This window comes from Tachysurus fulvidraco, chromosome 1 (genome assembly GCF_022655615.1).
Source record: "Tachysurus fulvidraco isolate hzauxx_2018 chromosome 1, HZAU_PFXX_2.0, whole genome shotgun sequence".
NCBI lineage: Eukaryota > Metazoa > Chordata > Actinopteri > Siluriformes > Bagridae > Tachysurus > Tachysurus fulvidraco.
In genome coordinates this window covers 31363202-31386021 of record NC_062518.1, presented here as the reverse complement: position 1 = coordinate 31386021, position 22820 = coordinate 31363202, and the positions used below count along the sequence as shown (strand labels likewise).

Sequence of the window (22820 nt, the reverse complement as noted above, 5' to 3'; positions counted from 1 at the left end):
ATGTCTAAAAATTCTAAAAAACCTGGTCTTGATATGTCTCCTATCTCAATATAAAAAATGGTTTTGTACATCATAGTCACACTGTCTCTACTTACACTTTTGTTTACTGAAAAATATGCTATCTTGCTAACCACAGAGTGTTTTTAAATGAGTCCAACTTGGCATAAAAACACAATCCTGGGATCAACTTTCCTCTCCACTGTTTCTGGTCAGTGTTCACAGACTGAGCGTGGTGCACGTTGCTGCCTTTGCTGCTTCTATAGGCCTCTATTAGCAATTAAAGGTCGGGTCTCTGTTGTTTGAAAGCCAATGTTGACATTTGAAATCACCAAAACAAACACACCCCTAATCCAAATGGGTCCCACCCCTGTATTGATAGCTCGGCCCACACATACATACGTAACCCAGGCAACTAATGGAAAGATATGTGTCTTTATCATAGCTGAAGATTACATTTACACGATTACATTACATTACATTATACGATTACAGATAAACAAACAAGCAAAAATGACACACAAGCATAATCATGCAAAGGACGGCATATATTAGTTCTGTGAAACAAAACAAAACAGCATTTAGCTCAGGAGTCATTGACTCGGGAAACTCTAATCTGTGAATATGCGGCCAACTTCCCGCTCCTTCAGTTCTCTCCAGCGCTGGAAAGCTGATCCTATATTAACACGTCCTACTTCTTGCCTTTCTTCGCTTTCTTTCTTTGTTTTTATCCTCCATGTCACTGCTAAAACCACTTTCTGCTAATGTCACACATGCGCACTGAACACTCACTCTGCACATATTGACAAGACCCGCCCCTTTCTGCTCATTGGCTACACGTTTGTTTTGTTTTTGTTTTCGCGGCTCAGTTTTCTGAAGCATTTCTCAAACAATGGAGACCCCACCTTTAATGCTGTTTCATTTATGCCAATTTTGACCATTAGGTGCAATAATAACACTAAAAATGTTGTCAGTTCTTTGTTTTTAAAAATGCATCCATTAATATGTTAGCATACATAAGCCGGGCTTTACAATATGACTGTCTAAACAAGATAAAGTGGGTTTCATAACCTCACTTCAGATGATCTACACACTGTTGCTGGTGAGAGCCTGTATAAAGAAGTGTGCAGTCACTACCCTACACTGAGTGACAGCTGCTCTCCCTGCAGTGGGCACAGGGGATCGTGTGTGTTCTGTTTGCCCTGTTTATCAGTGTAAACACCAGAAGGACCAGGGCGGAACTGGAGCCAGCAGCAAAGGCCAGTCAGTGGGTGACCAAGGAAACAAATTCAATTAGAGGACACGGCAAGAGGAATGCGAGTGGCCCTGACACACGAGTGCCATGTGCCTTCTGCTACTACTGTACAAATACACAATGTGTGCTCCTCCCACCTGCTTAGTCACTTTTGGTTAAGATTGAAGCTGAAGAATTGACGTGGAAATGTAAAGTGAGACACGACACAGCTAAGTGCTTAAGAGCTCTCAGTAACTAGAGTAGGACTATAGTCCCTGTAGTGTTCTTCAAAATGCATCATGTGTTTGCCTGTATGCATTATGCCAGCATAATTCTGCTTCATAAGAGGCACCACTGAAACACAGGAGCTCTTCAGAAGGCACTGTGTAGGTGGGTGAGAGGAAAGCAGTACCGCCATCTGAGTGGCAGCAAAACATCATGTTCAGTGTTTTTGAAGACAAGTACACAATATTCATCAAAGGCCTGGATACACTCACAGGGTTCTGTTTCATTTTATAATTCTCTGTTTCAAAGAAAAAATAAATGTCCATACAAGGTCAAAATATACTGTCTCACTCTTTACACCAACCAAAAACTAAAGAAATAAATTGTACTAGATTCATGTAAATATGTAGCTAAAATGTATTCATTTATTTTTATATATTAATATAAATTATATATTAATTTATATATATAAATATATATTAATTAATTTATATATTAATATAAATACTATTTTAAGTCAGAGTGTTCACAAACATTTTATCGATTACATAGAGAATGGGAGAATGTTTTTCAGTATTTTTTTGTTTTTTAGCTTTAAGGATAATGTATTGTGAAAGATTTGGAAAGATGAGATGTTTCTCCTGGATTCATTTAAGGTATCAGTGGCCATGAAGTAGTACTGATAACTTTTTAGCATTTAGCAGACGCCCTTATCCAGAGTGACTTACTTTTTTTTTTTATAAAATCTCATTTTAAGGGCCTTGCTCAAGGGCCCAGCAGTGGCAGCTTGGTGGACGTATGAATCGGTAGCCCAACACCTTAACCACTAGGCTACCACATAATACGTTCCCATGTTTTCCTCATGTGAACTGACTAAAAAGATTTTGTACATTCGTTTAAAATGTAATAATAAAAAAGTTTTCATGTAAGCCCTACTTTTCCATGTAAGCCTTACTAAAAGATTAATTAGTTCAATTTATATTTTAAGGCTTTATCTGTGGAAACTTCCAATATCTTTTTGCATAATCTATGAATCTGGACCACCACAGTGAATGAAATATACAATATTTTATACTGGGTCACGTTACACCCAGGAACAATATTTTAGAGCCTTACCTATCAGGAGTGAATTAGATACCAGGATATAAGATCTAAATAAGAAAATACAGCCTCGTATTGTCTATAGACGTATCTCCGGTCCCTCGTATTTATTTTACATTTTGGTGTCTAGTGAAAGATATTTTGACAGAAGAGTTTATTTTTATAAACACATGCTTTTGATTGGCCTGCCTTACTTGAAGGATATGAAATAAAATATTTTAAAATATACAAATCAAGGATAAAGTACGAAACAAGGAATTGCTAGATTATCTTTTGCAGAGCTCTCATGAATTAATTGTTATTTCATAAACGACAGAAAGTGCATTAATAAATAGCTGGCATTTGCCATGAAGCTGTACTATTTACATGTTTTTATAAAGTTATCAAACACCAATTATCATTTTTATATTTGATCATATTTAAATAGTTGAATTAAAGCAAGAGACAGATGACTGTATAGAAAAACGGTTAAGATTGTTAATGTTTTAAGTCTTTAGACAATTAGTCCAGAGTATCAAGGTACAACAAACTGAACCAGTCTGTACAGATCCCAGGTATTCTAACACACATACCCATACTTTGACACACTTCTTCTGTTCTTGACATGAACAATGTTTTGGTGACAGCAAGCCAGAAAGTGTTCAAGTAAACATAGTTACAACCGCATGAGCACTACAGCGTCTGGAAACTGGGTTCCCCTCATTTCTGCTTACAATGCAAAGACTCTGTCTGCTCTGTGATCTATTGCCTGCGAGAGCGACCGAGCTCACCCATTCATTTTACTCTCGACCTGTTCCACAAAACATCCATAAAATATAGGTTAGAAATGAGACACTAAATATAACTTTCCATATAGGCACAGCTCTTAATGATGATCAACACAGTGAACAAGACAATATTATTTCTGTAATAAAATAATAATTGGTGTAACATCAGCTGATCTGGACATTTTCATCAGTCTAATGTTAGCTTCATAAAACAAAAAAGTAATAATAAAGTAGCTACTTATTATATAACAAATAAGTGCTAAATAAACTAGTCTTCTAGCTGTTATTCTTTCCCACCTTTGTGACTCCCCATGAACACCTTTGTTAATTTCAGAATGATCCTAAAAAAAGCATTATTAATAATCGACTAGTTAAAAAAAATCATATATATCGATATTAAGCATAAGTATTAAAATATAGTAGTTAACATTGTGGTTTCATCCATGCCACACTCCATCATGTTACGAAACCCCATTAAATAACCTACCTTTCCTTTTTCTTCTTTGCTTCTGGTTTACAGAGAAAATGACCATTAGTGCACCCATGCTGCAACGTCTCTCTCTCTCTCTCTCTCTCTCTGTGTGTTAAGGTCTCTGTTAAAATTCCTCTGAATTTATTTTGCTGAGTGTTTTAGGCGTCTTGAAACAGTGTGTATCCCTTCTCCCCTCAGAGATCCCTGCACTTCTCACACTTTTCAAGAGACTGATCTGACCGAGTCTTCACTCCCGCCTCCTCACTCAGTACGACACTCTGGCGTGGACGCTAAGATGGATCTGGTCCTCTCGAAACTTTGGCAAGATGATGATCAGTTTTCTCAAAAGACGTTGTTAACTTTGCCTCAGTTGAGTAACTAGATAAATGAGCTGTATGCGCATTCTGCTACCTCCAACTGTGCATCTCCACTCTAACAGACGCTTCACAAGAGGAAAGGGAAAGAGGGGAGGGACGGAGGGCAAAAAAAGAGGGCGGGCAGCATGATAGAGATTTGATAGCAACAAGCATATGGGCTGCTTTTAAACTGTCTATGACTACTCATATCATATACGTATCATTCCAGTAAACTAGTAAAGATGATTTCAGACAACTGAGAGGTGTCATTTAAATCAGCACTATTTAACTTTAATCTTTGTCAGCAACCTTCATTTACAAATCTGCTTAGCAGATTTATCCTTGACAGAAATGTGAGAAAGCTGTGTTATGCATCAGAGATGGCGTAAGAATAAGAAAATCACTTGGATCTAAACTAAAAAGATGAATACAGCACTATGCTTTATGTTGTTTAATCCTAATCATGAATGCCTTAGTGGTAGTAATTACAATCGTGCAATCACAAGGGAGCATGCATAAGTTCAGGTAGCTTAGAAGGAATATAGAATGAGATGCAGGATTGAGATGACTACAAAGAAGGTACGATGTCAGAACTGTGATTGTGTAGATTGTGTTCACAGAAAAGCCAAAAGGAAATGAAATACTTCAATGGAACCTTTCTGTGATCTCTAAGAACACTACAGGTTGAATGTAATACAACGATGAATGTCTTAAATTATAAACAGATGAAAATAAACGAAAATCTGGACCTCTCTGAGGTTAAAATGAGCTTCATTTAATTGTAGGTGAGCTCGTGAACTTCACACAGTCTGCTTCCTCTCTCTAACACACATACGAAATAATTACACTACACTCTTTCACCCACACAGCAGACAACAGAAGCAGTGACTTAAGTGGCAAATTAAGCATAGTTGCAGTTTTTCTGGAATCTAAATAAACTCTTGAGAAGGGTTAGTCACTGGGCAATTATTCCCAGGAACCTCAGTACAAAAGCACAGAATGGAAAAGGTCCTCTTTTACCCAGGTTCCTGCTACAGCTGTAATCAGTCTTCACTTTGTTGGGATAATGATGGTAGGAATATGACAAGGCTAAATACAGTAGGGTTTCACACACAGCTCAACCACACAGCCTCACACATATCAGATGTGTGTATATATATATAATCATAAATACATCTCCATCTTTTTTCCTTATCTCAAGTCATTTCAGTGTCGTGTTTCTGACCTGATATTTTCACAAGATGATGCTTTCAGTTTCTGAGCTTTGAATTCAGTATGAAATGACCAGCACTACTCTTCAATCAGGTCATAGAGCTAAAATGTCCAAGGTTAATAAAAAGGTAAAAAACATCCTTGTTTTTGCTTTCCCTTTGACTTATGTACAATTTATGCTGGTCATGAAGTTAAAAAAAACTGCCTGGCTTTCAATAACAGGGTCTCACTCTCTGCTGTCACTCTGTGAGTTAGATTTATAAGCAATTTCTTGAGCATAGCATTTTATCAAGGTAAGTCAGGGTTTAGTCCCATATTTGACAAGGAAAAAAGCGACAAATAGGGTAAGAAAGTGGGTGGCTTAAAATGGTTTAAACCTCTGTGAGCGTGTTACAAAAGTATGTAGAATAAGCTATAAACTATAAACACACAAACTGTGTGTAGGATATGAAGTATATTTTACTTTGCTGCATTTCTTTGTATGATAGTCATTGCCTTGTCCAGTCTAGTGTGTGAGAAAAAAACAAACAAAAAAAAAAACGGAAAAAAAATCGCTAATTACATAACTACTTGGAAAGGATGACAATCAAAATTAAATCATACTACAATTATTCCATCGTGTTTATCGTAACCTTAAGCAGGCAAATCAACTGGTGGAGATCCATAAATGCTGAATTTGAATAAAGTATAAATCCAGTTGAATATGATCCTTCAGCTTGCTTGGAGTCTGGAGACGACTCAGTAATGGTGTGATGATCAGGTGTTTACAGTGCAACAGAATTTTGGCTATATAGTGCATCAAAATGCTCTGTACTGAAGTGAACTCTATGTTACTGCAGACCCAGAGTTTGCAGTGTGCACTTTGGGATTAGAACTATCTAATCTCATATACAATCAGCTCTTTCCTTCAATTAAAGAAAAAATGTTTTGGCAAAGAATGGTGATAATACCAGACAATAAAAATAAATAAACAAATAAATAAATAAATAAAAGAAAAAAGAAAGAATTAGATGTCTTGCAATAAATTGAAAGGATTACACTTTTTTTTTGGTCTGCTTTTTCTTTTAATGTCCTGAAATTCCAAGTGTATGTAGACAACTAAAACTAACGTGTTCATTAGAGTCACTAACTGGATCTGTTCCCAAGTAAACAGAAGAAAGCAGCAGGACGTCCTGATGGATGTTAGAGGAGGCTATATTAAATAGCTGTGTAAATGGCTTCTTTGGATCTCAAATAATAGTAAAGTAAACTAAAACTGTTACAATTCACTGTGTAAAATATTCAGATAAACTGCATCAGAGAAAGCTCAGCATCGAAAATTCATTGTTTAGATTGATAAACATTCAAAATGATGAAATAAACGTTGCAAAAATGTAATGTTGGTGGAAATGAGAACTTTATGCTAGATAATGAAATGTGATACAATACTGATTGTAGAAGTGTACACAGAATGTGAATAAAATATTTGAAGAATTGTACAAACCAGAAACATTGCGGTTAAGTTTTAGCGCTTTTCATTTACTCTTAATCACATGAGCGGAGTACAAATTATACGTCAAAGTAAGTACTGTAGGCTAACTTCGGCCCAACCTTAATCTTATAACCGTAATCTTCATTCATCTTGTTACTTCACAAAATACCAAGAACAAAATCTCTGTACTGAGATGGACTGGCATCTTATCCAAGCTATACTGTATTCCTGCCTCCTGCCTAGTGCTCATGGCATAGGCTTCAGATCCACAGTACCACTGACCAGGATAAAGTGGATATCAGAATGAATGAGTGAATGAGATCCTCTCTGTAATTGTTTATATTCATTCATTTTCTACCGCTTATCCGAACTACTCGGGTCACCGGGAGCCTGTGCTCAGGCGTCATCAGGCATCAAGACAGGATACACCCTGGACGGAGTGCCAAACCATCGCAGGGCACACACACTCTCATTCACTCACACACTATGGACAATTTTCCAGAGATGCCAATCAACCTACCATGCATGTCTTTGAACCGGGGGAGGAAACCGGAGTACCCGGAGGAAACCCCCGAAGCATGGGGAGAACATGCAAACTCCACACACACAAGGCGGAGGTGGGAATCGAACCCCCAACCCTGGAGGTGTGAGGCAACATGTTAACCACTAAGCCACTGTGCCCCCCTTGGTTATATTCATTACAGAAATTCATCTAAGATTAGAATTAGAATTCTAAAATTAGAAATGAAACCTTTACTAAATATCTACATGAGTCATCTTGACCAAAACAGGGCCAGGAACAGTTTAAGGTAAGTATATTACTATATTACTGAACACATGGAACTGATTACACTACACACACTCACGTATACATGTTTCATTGACTCCTACCTCGTATTTATTTATACTCAACCACAAGACATTGGATGTGCGATTCCTTAATATTATTTAAACATAACTTTAATTGTTCGAGTTACATTTATAATACACCGTTTATGTGCAAACTCCCTCCAGGATGTATGACGCCTGAGATAAGCACTGGCTCCCTGTGACCCGAGAGTTCGGATAAGCGGTAGAAAATGAATGAATAAATGAATGAATGTTTATGTGCAATATGTTAATTGCACTATCTCAGATGATTATTACTTCAATTAAATATTTTATCAGGTCACATGTTAATGTTTATACTCTTTTATATTTACGTGGATACTTTATTATTATTTTTTTTTAGCATTTTATGCACCATAAGGACTGACACTAGTCTATCTATCTGTCTGTCTGTCTGTCTGTCTGTCTGTCTGTCTGTCTCTTCTCTCTGTCTGTCTGCCTGTCTCTCTCTATCTATCTATATATCCATCTCTCTCTCTCTATCTATCTATCTATCTATATCAGAGATGTTACAATATAGTAATACAGTAATAGAGATACCTAGTACAATTTCTGCACAATTTCAGAAGAGAAATAATATGTGAATACGAGTTTATCACATGGTCAGTACTTGTTGTCATTTATAGGTAACACTGGAAAATATGCCATGTCAATAACAGTGCAGAAAGTTATTTTAAGTTACCACAAAGGGGCAGTATAAGACAGGGTTTTTTTTCAGTGTTTGAGAAATTCTGTCACATGGCACTGCATCACCTTGTAGCAGACTTCCCATAATACTTTATTCTAAAGCAAAACATTTCATCACAGACAGACCTCGGAATCGTTGTGACAGGTGGTTTTGCCAACAATCTGTCTCTGGGAAATATATTTTATTACAAAGCCCTTGGTCCTTGCTGAAATCAAAGTAAAGCAGTGAAATTTAATATCTAGTGGTGAGCAAGAAAATGTAGATGATTTCAGTTTAATCAAATAAAAGGTGTCAAAGACTAATATCTCTGCCTGACTGTAATGGATTTTAACTGAATCAGCAAGGAACTTGCAAGCACTTTGATTAGTTTCCAGTTCTCTTGGACACAGTGTCTCTGAAGCATTAGGATTTAAAAAGAACTTTCTTTTTACATTAAGTCAAAGCCCACCAGACAGGATCTACCTATAGGCAAGTTATTTTATACTGGTAAAGGTTTATACTCCACGGCAATATGTTGATATTTTATGCCAAAAGCTAAACAATAACAAGAACACTGAAAATAAAGTGTATGAAGGTTTATGATATACCTCTAGGATGAGGTTAAGTCAACACATATATGGGAAAAGGCTCCTTATAGCATCAGCTGTTACTACACAAAGAATTGTGTGTGTGTTTTGTCTAACCAGATACCTAAACACTGAGGTGTGTTCAAATCAGGCATCCATGGTTGGTGTTGTCTGTCAAAATTGACTGGGTTTAAAACATGTTAATCACCCATTGTTGTGTTACACATTGAACTAATCCCGTTTCCATATATTATCACAAGATTCACACTCTTCTTATAGTCATTCTTTAGCCAATTATGCACAATCAATGTTTTTATTTTGAGGTCAGATTAAGCCGGGATCCTTGATTTTTAACAATGACAAACTGAATCAGATCAAAAAGGAATATAAAAAAATCTTTCAAATTTCAGTCAGTCCCATTTGAGTGGCATGTTTAGTCACTATGGCTTGTGCCTTACAAACGCCTGTAAATATACTGTATTTGACATGTATGATGACTGTAAAGCAGACAAAGGCTTAAGAAATTGCAAAGTGCTTCCAGGTCACAAATCCCACTGTCTGAAATATTATTAAGAAAGAGCAGTTAAGAGAAACTGTGAATGTCAAGGCAAGAACTTTATATATAAAACTGTCTATAGACTGGGAAGAAAGACAAAGCAAATACGACACTAAGAGCCTTGTTCTAATTTGCAGCATCTCCATGGAAGAGACATCACAAAGAAAACTTTATCTGTGAACTTTATCAGAAAAGTTAACATTTGTTGTAATCTGGTTAAGTGCCATGACCCATTTTCTACATAGTCACCAAATGTTTGAAGGAAAAAAGCAGCATTTGATGAAAATAACAGCTTGTGTACATGAACCATTGGGTTAATCTATTATGGTTTGAGATTTGGTTTGGTTTATGTGGCAGCCAGTGGCTCAGGAAAGACTGCACGTGTAGATACAAGTATGGATTTCAGTCAAAACAATAAAGTAAACAGTTCAGCTTCTACAACAGAAAAATAATCTAAACCAAAGCTGAAGTATGACAATTTTTAGCTTTTGGAATGACCCTTACAGTCTAATATGTCCAGGTGTAATGGGAGCAAGTTAACAAAAAAGCTTGCAAGGTTTATGATATCTACATTAGGGTGTCTAAACTTTTGCACACAATGACACAATTACTATTTCATTTTTTTTTATTAAATGAATAATAAACTGTAAATATACATCAAATGCAATATACAGTAAATGGAAATTGTAAATATACAGCAAATGTGCATTAATATTTGCAGAGAAATGATCGAGTGTTTAATACAAAGGTTCATCAATATCAGTAAAATATGTCATTTGTCCAGGGTTCAGTGGCCACATTTGAAAAACATTTACATGAAGGAAAAACATGTGCATGTTTACAATAGGAATCATTAGTGCAGTGTTGTTGTTTTTTTAACAGAGTTAGAATTCACAATTAAAATAGTTCTGGGTTACACTTAGAAAGTGTAAAAGAAAGTTTTGGATGTTTTCTAAAACAACGTGAAGAATCTGTTTATTTTTCACAGCAGTCATAATTCCAGTGATTCTCACCAGAGCTGTCACTGTGCTTCACAAAACCCTTCACACATACAGCCATCTTTCTTTTACTCCTTCTGACATAGCTGTGCCTATGGAAACCAAAAAATGTCCAATTTAGACAGTTTCTTGAATACAATTTCTGTGACTGGCTAACACCATGCATTAGGCTCTTTTTTGCATTATTTATTTATCTATCTATCCATCTATCTATGACGCTAAGCAAGATCTACTAAAGCAAAAATTCTACTAAAAGTTTACTAAATTTCTTTATTTACTGTATTTCCTGTCTTCTACTCGCACAAAGTTTTTACAGTTTAAACAGTACTGAAATATCAGTTTGATAAACTATTGCTCTGTATAATAATATTATATTACTAAAAACAGTACTTTATATTAGTTAAAGTACATTTTCAAATATCTTCTTGAGACGCTGTATTATTTGTAACTGCCGTCTACTACGGTACATCAGTATATTTGTTCAGCTCACTTGTAGATTAGGCTTAATCACCTGCGCTAGTGCTGTAAATAAATACATCCACTGTATGGGGAAACGTTTATATCTGGACATCGGGCTGTCACATCTTCCCCAATATTGCTACCAAAATGTTGAGAGCACAAAATTATATAGACTGTTTTTGTATACTCTAGCATTACGACGTCCCTTAACTGGGATAGCGGAGGCTTAAAAGGAGTGGAACATTGCATTTCATTTGCCTCTGTCTTTTTCTTAGATTCATTTGTATTCTTGGTAATATAAGAATCTGGAATGATGCATCAATAAAAATATTTATTGTTAGTAGTTCCTTGACAGAGAACTGCTATTCAAAATTATTTAAAAATGAATGCTTTCATTTCGATGTGTTAAATAGTGTTTTATATGTTGGGCAGCTTGGTTAGTATTTGAATATTGATAAATGATTCACACATCGTTTTTTTTTTTTTGTCAGTCAACAAATATGGGCATGATAAGTACAAGATCAGAACATCAACAAAGACTCCTTTCAAGCACATACTAGAGAACAGCCATCAATCAGATGGTTAATCAGGTATATCAGGTACACTAGCACAAATTTCACAGTCAACCTATGGTGAGGTCTGACCGGCTGGTCTGCTTACCTATTTATAGCCCAGCTCATGTGCCCGAGGGAAACCCTTTCCCCTAGAGATGACTTACAAACTGTAACCAATACATCTGCATGTCTTTCAACCCTGTAACTGAGCACTTAGTGTGCTAGCTCTCCTCCCAATGTCCCAGTTTCAACATGGACCCAGTAGCTATGTCACACAGCCATGCAACTCCTACAGATGCTATCAAATTAGTTATTGATGAATAAATAAATCTAATAAGGCATGTTATATACTTACATATTATTAGATAATTAAATTTAATTAATAATAAAATTAAAGTGCTATACCATAAATACCATATACAGTATTTAACAAATATCATTTTACAGCTTTTGTTTACAACTCTTGGCTCGCCTGGGCCCACTTAAGCTTAGCTTTAAAGTGTAGCTTTAAGTATTACATTAAAAATGGACAAATCTCTTACCGATTCTTTTATAGTACACATGATTAAACGTTGGCATTTATAAATACGCATATATGCCTTTAGCTCCTTCTAATTAATTTGCTGTATTGATTTTACCATATTTGTTGTAAAGTATTGATTGCTGAAGCTTGATCAGCTTTCAGTGAAAAATAGAATCAGATTAGCATGCCAGCTTAATGCAGATAGACTTGTTAAACATTTAAAGACAAATTTGATTCATGATCAGGATACATGCGGTTGTTTTCAACATAACTAGAGATTAAATGTTTCAGAAGTTTGACCTAAAGGGAAAGAAAGCAGATCAGAAAGATTTTTATTGTGCTAATGCTCTGGTTTATTTGCATTATGACATATTATGACATATTATAATATGTTTAGCCAACAAATGTGTTTCTTTTCAATAACAATCAGTAAGTGTAACCAATACAAAGACACTGGACCTGAAAAATAAATCAAGACAACAAGATGAATTGTGTCTACAGTATCACAGTATTTCTTATATGCATACATTTTGGATTGTTATCTATTGGGTTTAATGGCAACAAAATGGACACCTTCTACACCAGCTTGAAATTTGATTATTTTGAAAAACAATCAATACATGTAAACGATACTAAGACGGTGGACCTGAAAAGTAAGACAGCACAAGATGAATTGTGTATACAGTATAACAGTATTCCATTCATGTATACATTTCATGTTGCTATGGGAATTAATGACAAGAGTAAATTAATTCTACACCTTCTGCTCGTTCAGTATCTGACAAATAAGTTATAGAGCTTAGGAGCCCTCAGAATTTTTCTCTACATGACCATTCATCTCACGTGTATAAACGAATATGATGCTCTTGCCTGCGCCCATATATATATATATATGGAACATTTTTGACAGCTTAAAGATAAAACATCATAAGAGAATGCAGCAATGTAGTTTTATTGACGCTTTAAAATATGACCTCGACTAACCTTGGGCTATATGATTTCTCATTTTTTTTGGTGCTCTCTGGCAATGTGAGAATCCATTAACTGTGCAGCCTTGGAAATAAAACAGTGGAGCTATAAATGTTGAGGAAATGGACAGAGTTATCGGACTGAACGGCCATCAGCTACAACATACATAAAAGAAATTTAAGATGAATGAAATATTTGGAAGTTAATATTCATGCAGTTAATGTGGACAGACTATAGTGAACTCTTTCATTTTACAGCAAATAATCATTGTGATCCAATCCACAAATACAATTGTTCTATGCAAAATAGCTGGTGTACACAGTACAGCATTGATTCATGCCTGTACAGTTACAGTGAGGTTGGGGCTAAGAGTTAGCACCTCTGAGTCATTCTGCATCTGTTCTCTGATCAAATCCAAGCCATTGGCATTAAGTGGTTTAGGAACTGGAGAACAATAGGCTCATCTGAAACTCAATCAATGTGGTAACTTACTGTAATAAAATCTAGTCACAAAAAGAAACCTTGAATTAAGGTTTGGCTCCATACAACATATTGAATAAACAGAGTAGAGTCAGTGCTGTTATTGGTATTTATTGCTGGTAATTTGCTTAGTAATGTTTCCCCTAGTGGTACTCAGTTGCTTAACGACATTAAAAGCATGTATTGGGCAATTTGTTATTTTCCCCATTTGGTGTGTTGATATGAGTTAAAAATAAATCTGAAGTCTACTTGATTGCCAACATAAAGAACTCCCAACTCTGCATATACATTTCTAATGTAATGGTTGCTGCTTATGATATGAAACAAAACAAAAAACATCTTAACACGGGAAAGCTTAAAGGAGAACATAAACTATATTTACACATTTTATATACATATAAACTATATACTTAAATAAGTTTGTAAGTGAATTAAAAGGCAAACCATGACAATGTACACGCAAAACGCAGCGTATTTCTGTACAATGTAGTTCTATACATTCTATCTTTCACATTGTAGCTTGATTCAGTTTTTAATTTCTTAAAATCACAGGATGTTTAACATTAAACCGACCTCACAGTGTCAGTAAATTGACAGTAAAGATTCTTGAAACTTCAGTTCCAGTTTGTTGTCTGATGTTCCTTCTAGAAAAAAATACAGGTTCAGGAGAAAGGAATAATGTCTGAACTCTTTAACGGATACTAGTCATTTTCAGGGGTTAGCAACCCAAATGACGCCTCGTAATTATTACTCGCTACAATATGAATAAGAAATTTGTAATGAGAAAGTATGTACCTAGAATTTTTTTCTAGAAACAAAAAGTATCCGACACACCAAGTGCTGCCAATGCCAATTCAGCACATCCTCATAACAAAGACGTATTGTTCATCAGCAGCAAAAAAGAATTCCTCTATTTTGATTCCTGTGGTGAAGATCAGTCTTATGCTATTTCTAAAGTTCTCACTCTCTGAAATTGACAGTGTTAATGTATTCCCTGCTGTTCTGTACCTGCTGCCAGGCTGGGCTTTGTGCCTTAATGACTAATGCATTTACAGCTATTGCTGTTACTCCTAATGCAGTTTTTCTCCTTAATGGAATTTTTCTAGCCATGGAACAAGACCCTGATTTGATGCTCCTGATCATCAGCGTAGTTTCATTTTTCACTTCAAATTCACCCCTTCATTACACATGAAATAAACAATTTCACCTGGTCCCATTACGTGTAGGGTTCAGACTCGGAATGTGTTGCACAGCAGCGCTACATACATTAACATGTTACTGTTATACAATCACGGTCCACTTTATTAATGACATTCATGCAGTTATTTATTCAGCCAATCATGTGGCTCCAGTACACTGCATAAAATCATGAAGATGCAGGTCAATAGCTTCAGGTATCGGTGCTTGTAGTGTACAGGCTGTTTGGATATTTCAGACATGGCTGATCTACAGGGAATTTAACACAAAAAAGTATGACATTTCATCACATGGACCCATTGCACTGATAAACACAGACAAACAGTACTGTATCTAAAAGCTATAGGTCAAATGTGATGCTTAATTAATACTATCAATGTTCAGTAAAGCTGCTTTTGTTGTGATATAATAGCTACAGTAAAATTATTATTATTACTATTAGTAGTAGTAGTAGTAGATGTTTGCTACTGAATAATACTTTTCACAGTAACATTCCCTGCCACTTTGTGTCTCAAATGTCACTCACAGTGAAATAATGTTCTTCTACGAATCTACTGCACTATTATGCCTCTGATTGTAATATCTCAACCTCCAGCTACAGCTTGAGTAAGTCAGCAGTGCAGCAGAATGTGAATTAGCCAGAGGTACATGATCTTTTCAGAGCTGCAAGAGGTGATGATCCAGAACACATGCATTTTACTTTGCCATGATACTAAATTGGAAAACAGGAAATTGTCAATTCTGCTGAATATTGAAACAAACTCTTACAAAGCATACAAACTGGAAAGTACTCAGGGCTTTAATGTGGCATAGCATTGCAACAGTCTCTCTTCTGGAATCACCCTGGAAAAAGCTTCTAGCTCTAAAACAAATGATACTTAATTAGTAGTGATGAAACTTATTAGTTGTAAACACAGATCATTAGCATTAGATACTTAACTGTCAACATCCCTTAGAGAAATGTAATTGGCAATACACCAGATTTTATTATATCTTTGCCATAATAATTTATATTCAAAATGTATTGTGGGCAGAAATAGGCATAAACAAACAGATGGTCACTGAGCTACAAAGCCGGTAGAGATGTGTGTAAAGTAACTCAGTCCAAAAAATGTTACTGTTAACCAAAATCTGTCACTTGAATTATGTGAATTGTGAACATCACATCAAACACCTGACAGAGGCAGTGTTTATTTCAGCTTAGATCTTTTGCGATAAGGCTTTAAAATTATACAAATCATACAAATGTTTGTCATTATTTCTGTTGGATGGCTTATGTAGCCATGATGTATTACTATGAATGACTAAAAATCAACAATTTCCAGAATACATATATTGTATTTATAGATGTTGTGGGTGTAATGGGTGTAAAAAAAAAAAAAAAAAAGAAAGACAATGGACCATATAAATGCTTTAATTTTTACTTAATGTATTTGTTCATATATTTGTTAAATCACCTTCTATGTTAAACTTCCCTTAAGTAAATAACAAAATAAAATTGATGCAGGCACTACAACTGTATTGCTTACCAACACGAAACAACAACATTTTAATTAAAAGCTGAACATTTTGACAGCAAGCTATAGCGTGAAGTGAGGAAACACTGATGCTGCACTCTTTATGGGCTGTTGCATCTGTCATCTATAGCAGTGATCGTTAAGAAGCATTCAAGCAAGTCTGCCAAATAATAGCAGCATTTAATCAATGTTATAAAGCAGGACAGGTTCAGGAGCCCAAGAGTGCCATGTTAACGTCAACAAAGTCACCAAGGATTTGGGCCCCATGTAATGATGCTTGTTCCATTGATCTCTATTTATGAAGGGAAGTCCTTTGTCATAACCCTATGCTGTGATTGTGTGTGTGTGAGTGTAGGCAGGGTTTTATCACAACATGGAGAATATAGGATGTTAATGTATGTCTAAAATTTTACATAGCTAATTCATTTGTGATTCCTTAATAGTAGAAGGGAAATACGACTCATATACTGTATAAATATACCTGACTTATATATACACCTCAATGTAGAACAACAAAAAAAAAAAAACAAGCGCTAGTTTAGTGCTTGTCCATTTATTTGCAATCCATTATTTAAGCAGATTTTTTTTTTAAACATCTGTCTAACTGATATATATTCTGATCGATTTCTTGTGCAAAAAAAAAAAAGCATTTACATTTACACTACGTCTGTTACTCCGGATTTTAAAAGGGATTTTAAAAGAAGTAAAAAAGGTTCCTTATCAAGACATTTACTTACAATGAAATGTGTTATGAATGGATATTATACCAACAACAAACTACAGTTTCTAACACAGAGTGGCATACGATATTTAATCAATGATCACCAGTTAAGTCAAGAATAGACATGATCGCCATGCTAAACTCCGCTGTTTTGAATTAACCAGTAAAGACCAGAGATGGGCTTGTTTTTTCAATGCAAATAAAAAAAGCAAAATTTTCTATCCACAAAAATAACAATTATGTTTGGGCTCATCTGTCAATCAAATGATTTTAGTAATCAAATGATCTTCATTTCATATTCTATACTTCCATGAAAAGCATTCTACAGTAATAAAGATTCTTGTGTTAGGATTAATAAAAACCTTTAATACAGGATTAGTAAAAACACATCATTTATGTCTTTCTACAAAACCTTTAATACAGGATTAGTAAAAACACATCATTTATGTCTTTCTACAGTTTTTACAAATATAAAGGCAGCAGATTCTCAGTATCACCAGAACGGACACATCGATACTCCTCAATATGTGACCAAAGGGTACATCAGACTGAAGTATAATAACTGTGTTCTCATTTCATTCAATTGAAAAAGAATAGATCTTTTAAATGATTCCTGTAGTGCAGTAACCAGCACCACAGTTATGCCAATAAAAATCTCCACAGGATTTTAAACAATCAGAACACAACTTCAAGAAACTGTTTTACATTAAGCCCGACATGGATATTCATTGTTCAAAAATTTTGTGTTTAATGTTTTAGTTTGTGGAACATCTGCTGAACACATGATCACATATAGCAGCCAAAATATCATCAATATTATTATCAAAATATCACCTTCATTGATAAGAAATACAGAAGCTGCAAAACACTCTCTCTCTCTCTCTCTCTCTCTCTCTCTCTCTCTCTCTCTCTCTCTCTCTCTCTCTCAGTATTTTATAAAGCCTCAGAGAAAGAAACCACAGCTTTGTGGGCAATACAGGAAAGGATATTAATTATTAAACAATATGGATTGATGCTTGTCTTTATGGATTAAAGCATTGCTGCAGTATTCTTTATGTAACAAATATAAGCTACACTTCCAGGAGTGACTTCTAAAAGTTCTAGGCTGCTCAATTATAAAAGTATAAAATAGTGTCAGCTGCTTGGAACTGAATTTCTTCTTCATAGTCAAATATCGACCTTCATTATATATAAAAGTCTTAATTAAACATGCATCCACAAAAAGTTTTCTTTTCAAAAAATTTCTTTGTTTCTCTGATTATCAATCTATGGTTTTCCAAGTGGGGCCTGTTGATCCTCCTCTAAACCCACCCCCACCCAGGGGTTATATAGCCTAGACAATGCTGTGAAACATTACAGTGATGATAGGAGATGGTAAACAGTATGAAAACTAGTAAACAACTTAAATATATCTGCATATAAATACAACTAGAACAAAGTGGTAGCTAACATTTTAACACAGTGTAACCAGTCAGGAAAAAAGCACTAATGGATGAATATGATTATACATTTTTATGTACCTCATGGCTAAAAATAAATACCTGTGGACTTTGCTCTAATCGAAATGAACTTTTCAGCTCACTTTTACTGTTATTACACAGTTAATCATTTGTAATACAATTTTATGGGATTTTAAATATGTATTCGAGGAGTTCACATAAAGAGCTCCACAACCACACAGACACTGCAACCCGAGCACTTCTAAAAATACACCATGCATTTCCTATATCGCGGAGATGCTCATTTTCAAACATTAGTGCCAATTAGGCAAATGGGAAAATTAAGAGAGACAGAAGTAGAACTTGCTGACTGAAAGCTGAACTGAATCAAATGGAAGTGAAAAAAACAACAACAATTAGAGTACTGACTCCCCAAGGTCACAATCAAGACTCAGATGAATTCCTTGCAGCCAATGTTGTAACACATCCTAGAAAGCCCGGATTTTTTTTTTTCAGTTTAGCTCCAATGTTATTTTCAGCACATTACTTATAAAAATCACAAAGACAATGTCCACAATAAGATTATTGGGAAGGATAATAGTTTTGTGGTAAAATATCTGAACTCTGTAGACTGTTCATGATCAAACTAGGGATGCTGGAGCTATGAGACAGCAAGAGTACCTGATATGACAGCATACTGCCATGTAACATATTTAATCACCAAGAGTTCGAAAAGATATTTACTTTCAGCAATATGAGATGAATTTAGATAATATCATGGAAACTGCAGCATAAATATTGTTGGTCAATGTTTATTTTTTTGCTATAAATAAATATTATAATTTATCCATTACATTTATAGTGTTCATCATATACTCTACTCCCCTGGGTGTTATTTTGTGTGATACTGATTGTATATTAGCAGATATACTTTATATCTAAGTTTGACCACCCATGATTTGTGCTTCCCTATTTAAATCCACAGAAGGGAAACTGTAAAGCTACAGCATACAAAGTCATCCTATACAATTCTGTGTTTTTCTGGGGTAACAGTTTGGGGAAGAACCACATACGGTTATGATGGTCGGGCCCACATACGTTTGGATATATTATGTATTTCATGTAGAAAAATCAAAACAAAACAACGTCTCTGTCTAAAGCATGCACAGTGTAACATGTAATGACTTTTCAAAACACTGAGGAGGACATAATATCGTCATTAGTTTCATATTATCCACAAGTAATTAATTATCCCGAAACAAATTTGTCTGAATGATATCTATTAAGAATCAGAATTAACCCATGTATGCTAATGTGCTATGATTAAGATAACATCTTAAGTGCAAATCTATTGTTGACAGCATACTGGAAAGAAGACAAACAACCACTAGGCTCCAGTTCCTTTACCTCAGGTGAGTCATTAGCAATTCTTAACCAAAAGAGAAACCTGCGTTTTAGTGAACGGGAAGGATTTCAGTTTTCCAGACTTCTCTGCCTCTATTGTTACTAAACATGGCAGTTATTTGGCATCAATCCGGTTGGCAATCAAGAAGAATGCCAGCCAGTCAGAGTGACACAATAGTCGTGTAACACAATGAGGCATTGACAAGGAGCTGAAGCATTATCCCTCAGTTGGTGTAGCATGTAGAAAAGGTTACAGGCATGTCTCTGGATGCTGCAGGCACTCAGTTGCCACAGAGCCCACAGGTAAAGGTTAAGGTGTTTCACATGATACCATCTGTTTTAGATATATTTTACTGTTGTGCCATAATGGGTGTACTAGATCTTGTGACAGATTACAAATGCAATGATCTACACTGTACAGATTTCTTATGATGTGGCATGGCCAAGCCCTGATTCTTATAAAACACATTTACTTCTGATGAGATCTGTTACCTGCATTCTTTTTAAGCGTTAGCCAAAGCCTGTCAGACATTGAGAAAGTGGGAAGGCTTACTTTAGGAATATGATATAGCAATGTTGTATACAGCTGCTTAACCTGTTGTGTGTGTGTGTGTAAAGATTAGACATTCAGAATCAGACCACAAAAATATCTGTGTGCTTTTCTTGTATTACCTCCCAATAGTGTTTTAGACTGATGCTATTATTAGTCTGTGACCCAGTGAACCAGAATTGCTTAGTTGTATAAAATTAGATAAAAAGTCTCTTTGGATAAGGGCAAATGCTGAAATGTAAGATCATATATTCTTCTATGTTCAGACTCCTTAGTATACTTAGGATACACACCTTATCCTGATTTTAGACTTGTCTGCAGACCAGTCAGTTGCCTCTATGAGGCTATAATGAGTCCAACTTACAAGGTCTACATTTGGACTTGGATATTTTCTACTTGTTGAAAATTGAGATATATCTTTACAGTGGATTCTCAGGATGTTTGTCGACTTTGTAGTACAAAGTCTCCGCTGAGAACAACTGCAACATGACCTTGCTATAACAGTGAGGAAACCAAAGAGCAGAAACTGAGATGACTTGTGTCTCAGGGTTCACATAAACACTGCAAACAGTTCCACTGACCTATGTTACTCACTTTGTCCACCCCATGAATGCCACCAAGCTTGTTTTTCTACATTATAAAATATATAGTTTAATATGGTTGCTTTAAAAACTTCTTTAGAGAGACATAGATGAATGCCTGCACCTTTACCCTAATCATATTTAGATTTTAAGGGTAGGCTTCATGCACAGACTATTTTTTTTATCAAATAGATCACAGTGTCATACAGGAATGAATCAATAAACAATAAAGAGGAACATTAGCTTTCACCACAGACAAACAGCCACTAACAAAATGCATAACCACTGAAAAGTCCAAGTTAGCCCTGCAGCAAAAACATCACACATCAACCAGAGGGCAATTTTCTGCTGTTCAAATCACACTAGTTCAAAACTATTAATGCTGCTGAAAAAAGGATTTGTTAATCAGAATTGTTATTGCTAGTAGTGGCTATGCTAGTAATATGGCTTGTGCTGAGCCTCTTGTTTACCATCACATGGTTTAGAGGACTGCATAGAATACATTTTGTGACTAACATTTTTCTAGCTAACTAACTAAAACTACTACATGTGTTTTGCTAGATAATCTATTTAGTTTTTTTATTTAATCCCATCCATTTTGTGTATTTTAACTTTAGCTAAGCAATTCCATCAGCAAATTCAGCTCTCCTCTCTCTGCTGTTGCAATCATTTAATACATTACATTTTTAGTATTATTATGTTTTAATGGACATACGGAATCTCAAAGCAGATATTAGTTGTACACATCAAGCACAATTGCAAAAAAGAAAAGAAGCCTTGCTCATGCTTAGGCTGTATATTTATTTCCCAGAAGGACCTACAGAAGTACTAATATGTGGGCACACATGCAAAAACATACACCAATAAAGTGAGACTATTAGTCCAATAATAAAGAGGACATACTGCGAAAACAATGAGAAAACAATGACTGAAAAACATTTATACAAATACATATAATTTTAAATGCAAAGGCACGAGCATGCCCTTAAATATTAACAGTATAAAGCAAATACTGTGTTCATGTGAAGACTGTAAAACTGCTTAGCTGTTAAATGTGCACTCTGGTAACACATTCTGTCACCAATTACCTGAAGGCGCTACTGGGTATTGAAAACCTGAGAGACTAGCAAACCCCTTTCTCAATTATCTCTGTTGTTGTATTAGGATATTGGTTTTGAGAGTAAGAGTATTGACAAACTAAATCATATCTCAGGCTACAGACAACTGCATTGAAAAGCAAATTCAAATCATGATCGATTTCCTATTGACAACTATCCACTAAGCTGTTAACTAATCACTATGTATATGAAAGATTTGCTTCACAAACAATTGGACAGGTTTACTGGCAGTGGAGCTTCAAATCAGAAATGGAGAGAAACAGAAAGCCTGCATTGCGATGGAAAGTTTTCGGGCTGTTTATGCACAGTGTTACATTTAGTCCATTTTTATTTCTTTTCACTGGAAGACAAAAGACAGACAATATTCCAGAATGTTTGCCAAGTATTTTGACCTTTTGCCCTAAAAACATTTAAGATGTGTGACAACGCAGAGTCTACAAGGGCATTGTAGACGACCGAACCTAAACAAGTTAACTCCCCGCAAAACATATTACAATGTATACAAGACATACTGTACAATTACATAGAAATGATGGTCATTAAACATCTATTGAAGCATTGCTTTTACATATCTTTTATTTTCAGCCGTGCACATTTATTTTTATGCATGCCAACAAATCACACAGTCAGTCTCATGTTAAAACATCCAAAGGAATTGCTTTAAGTCAATCATCCAAAAAGATGCAGTTTAGTGTCTATAATGTCATTATAAAAATATTTTCATATTAGAGCCTCTTCTGAAAGCACAAAAAAAAAAAAAAAACATCTCCATTGCTA

At 35.3% G+C, this 22820-nt stretch overlaps 1 protein-coding gene across 4 annotated transcripts in view; it reads right to left on the bottom strand.

Annotated features, from left to right (window-relative positions):
- The window catches only part of kcnip4a (potassium voltage-gated channel interacting protein 4a), a 115113-nt gene that overhangs the window by 54487 nt on the left and 37806 nt on the right, over positions 1-22820 (bottom strand). Inside the window, exon 1 of one of the 4 annotated variants that reach the window (XM_027169278.2) lies at positions 3812-4001. The exons of the other annotated variants lie outside the window; for them this stretch is intronic. Within the exon in view, the coding sequence (XP_027025079.1) occupies positions 3812-3869 (58 nt within the window). The 5' untranslated portion in view covers positions 3870-4001. Of the gene's footprint in view, positions 1-3811; positions 4002-22820 lie in introns of those variants that run through there. 4 annotated transcript variants of the gene reach the window in all.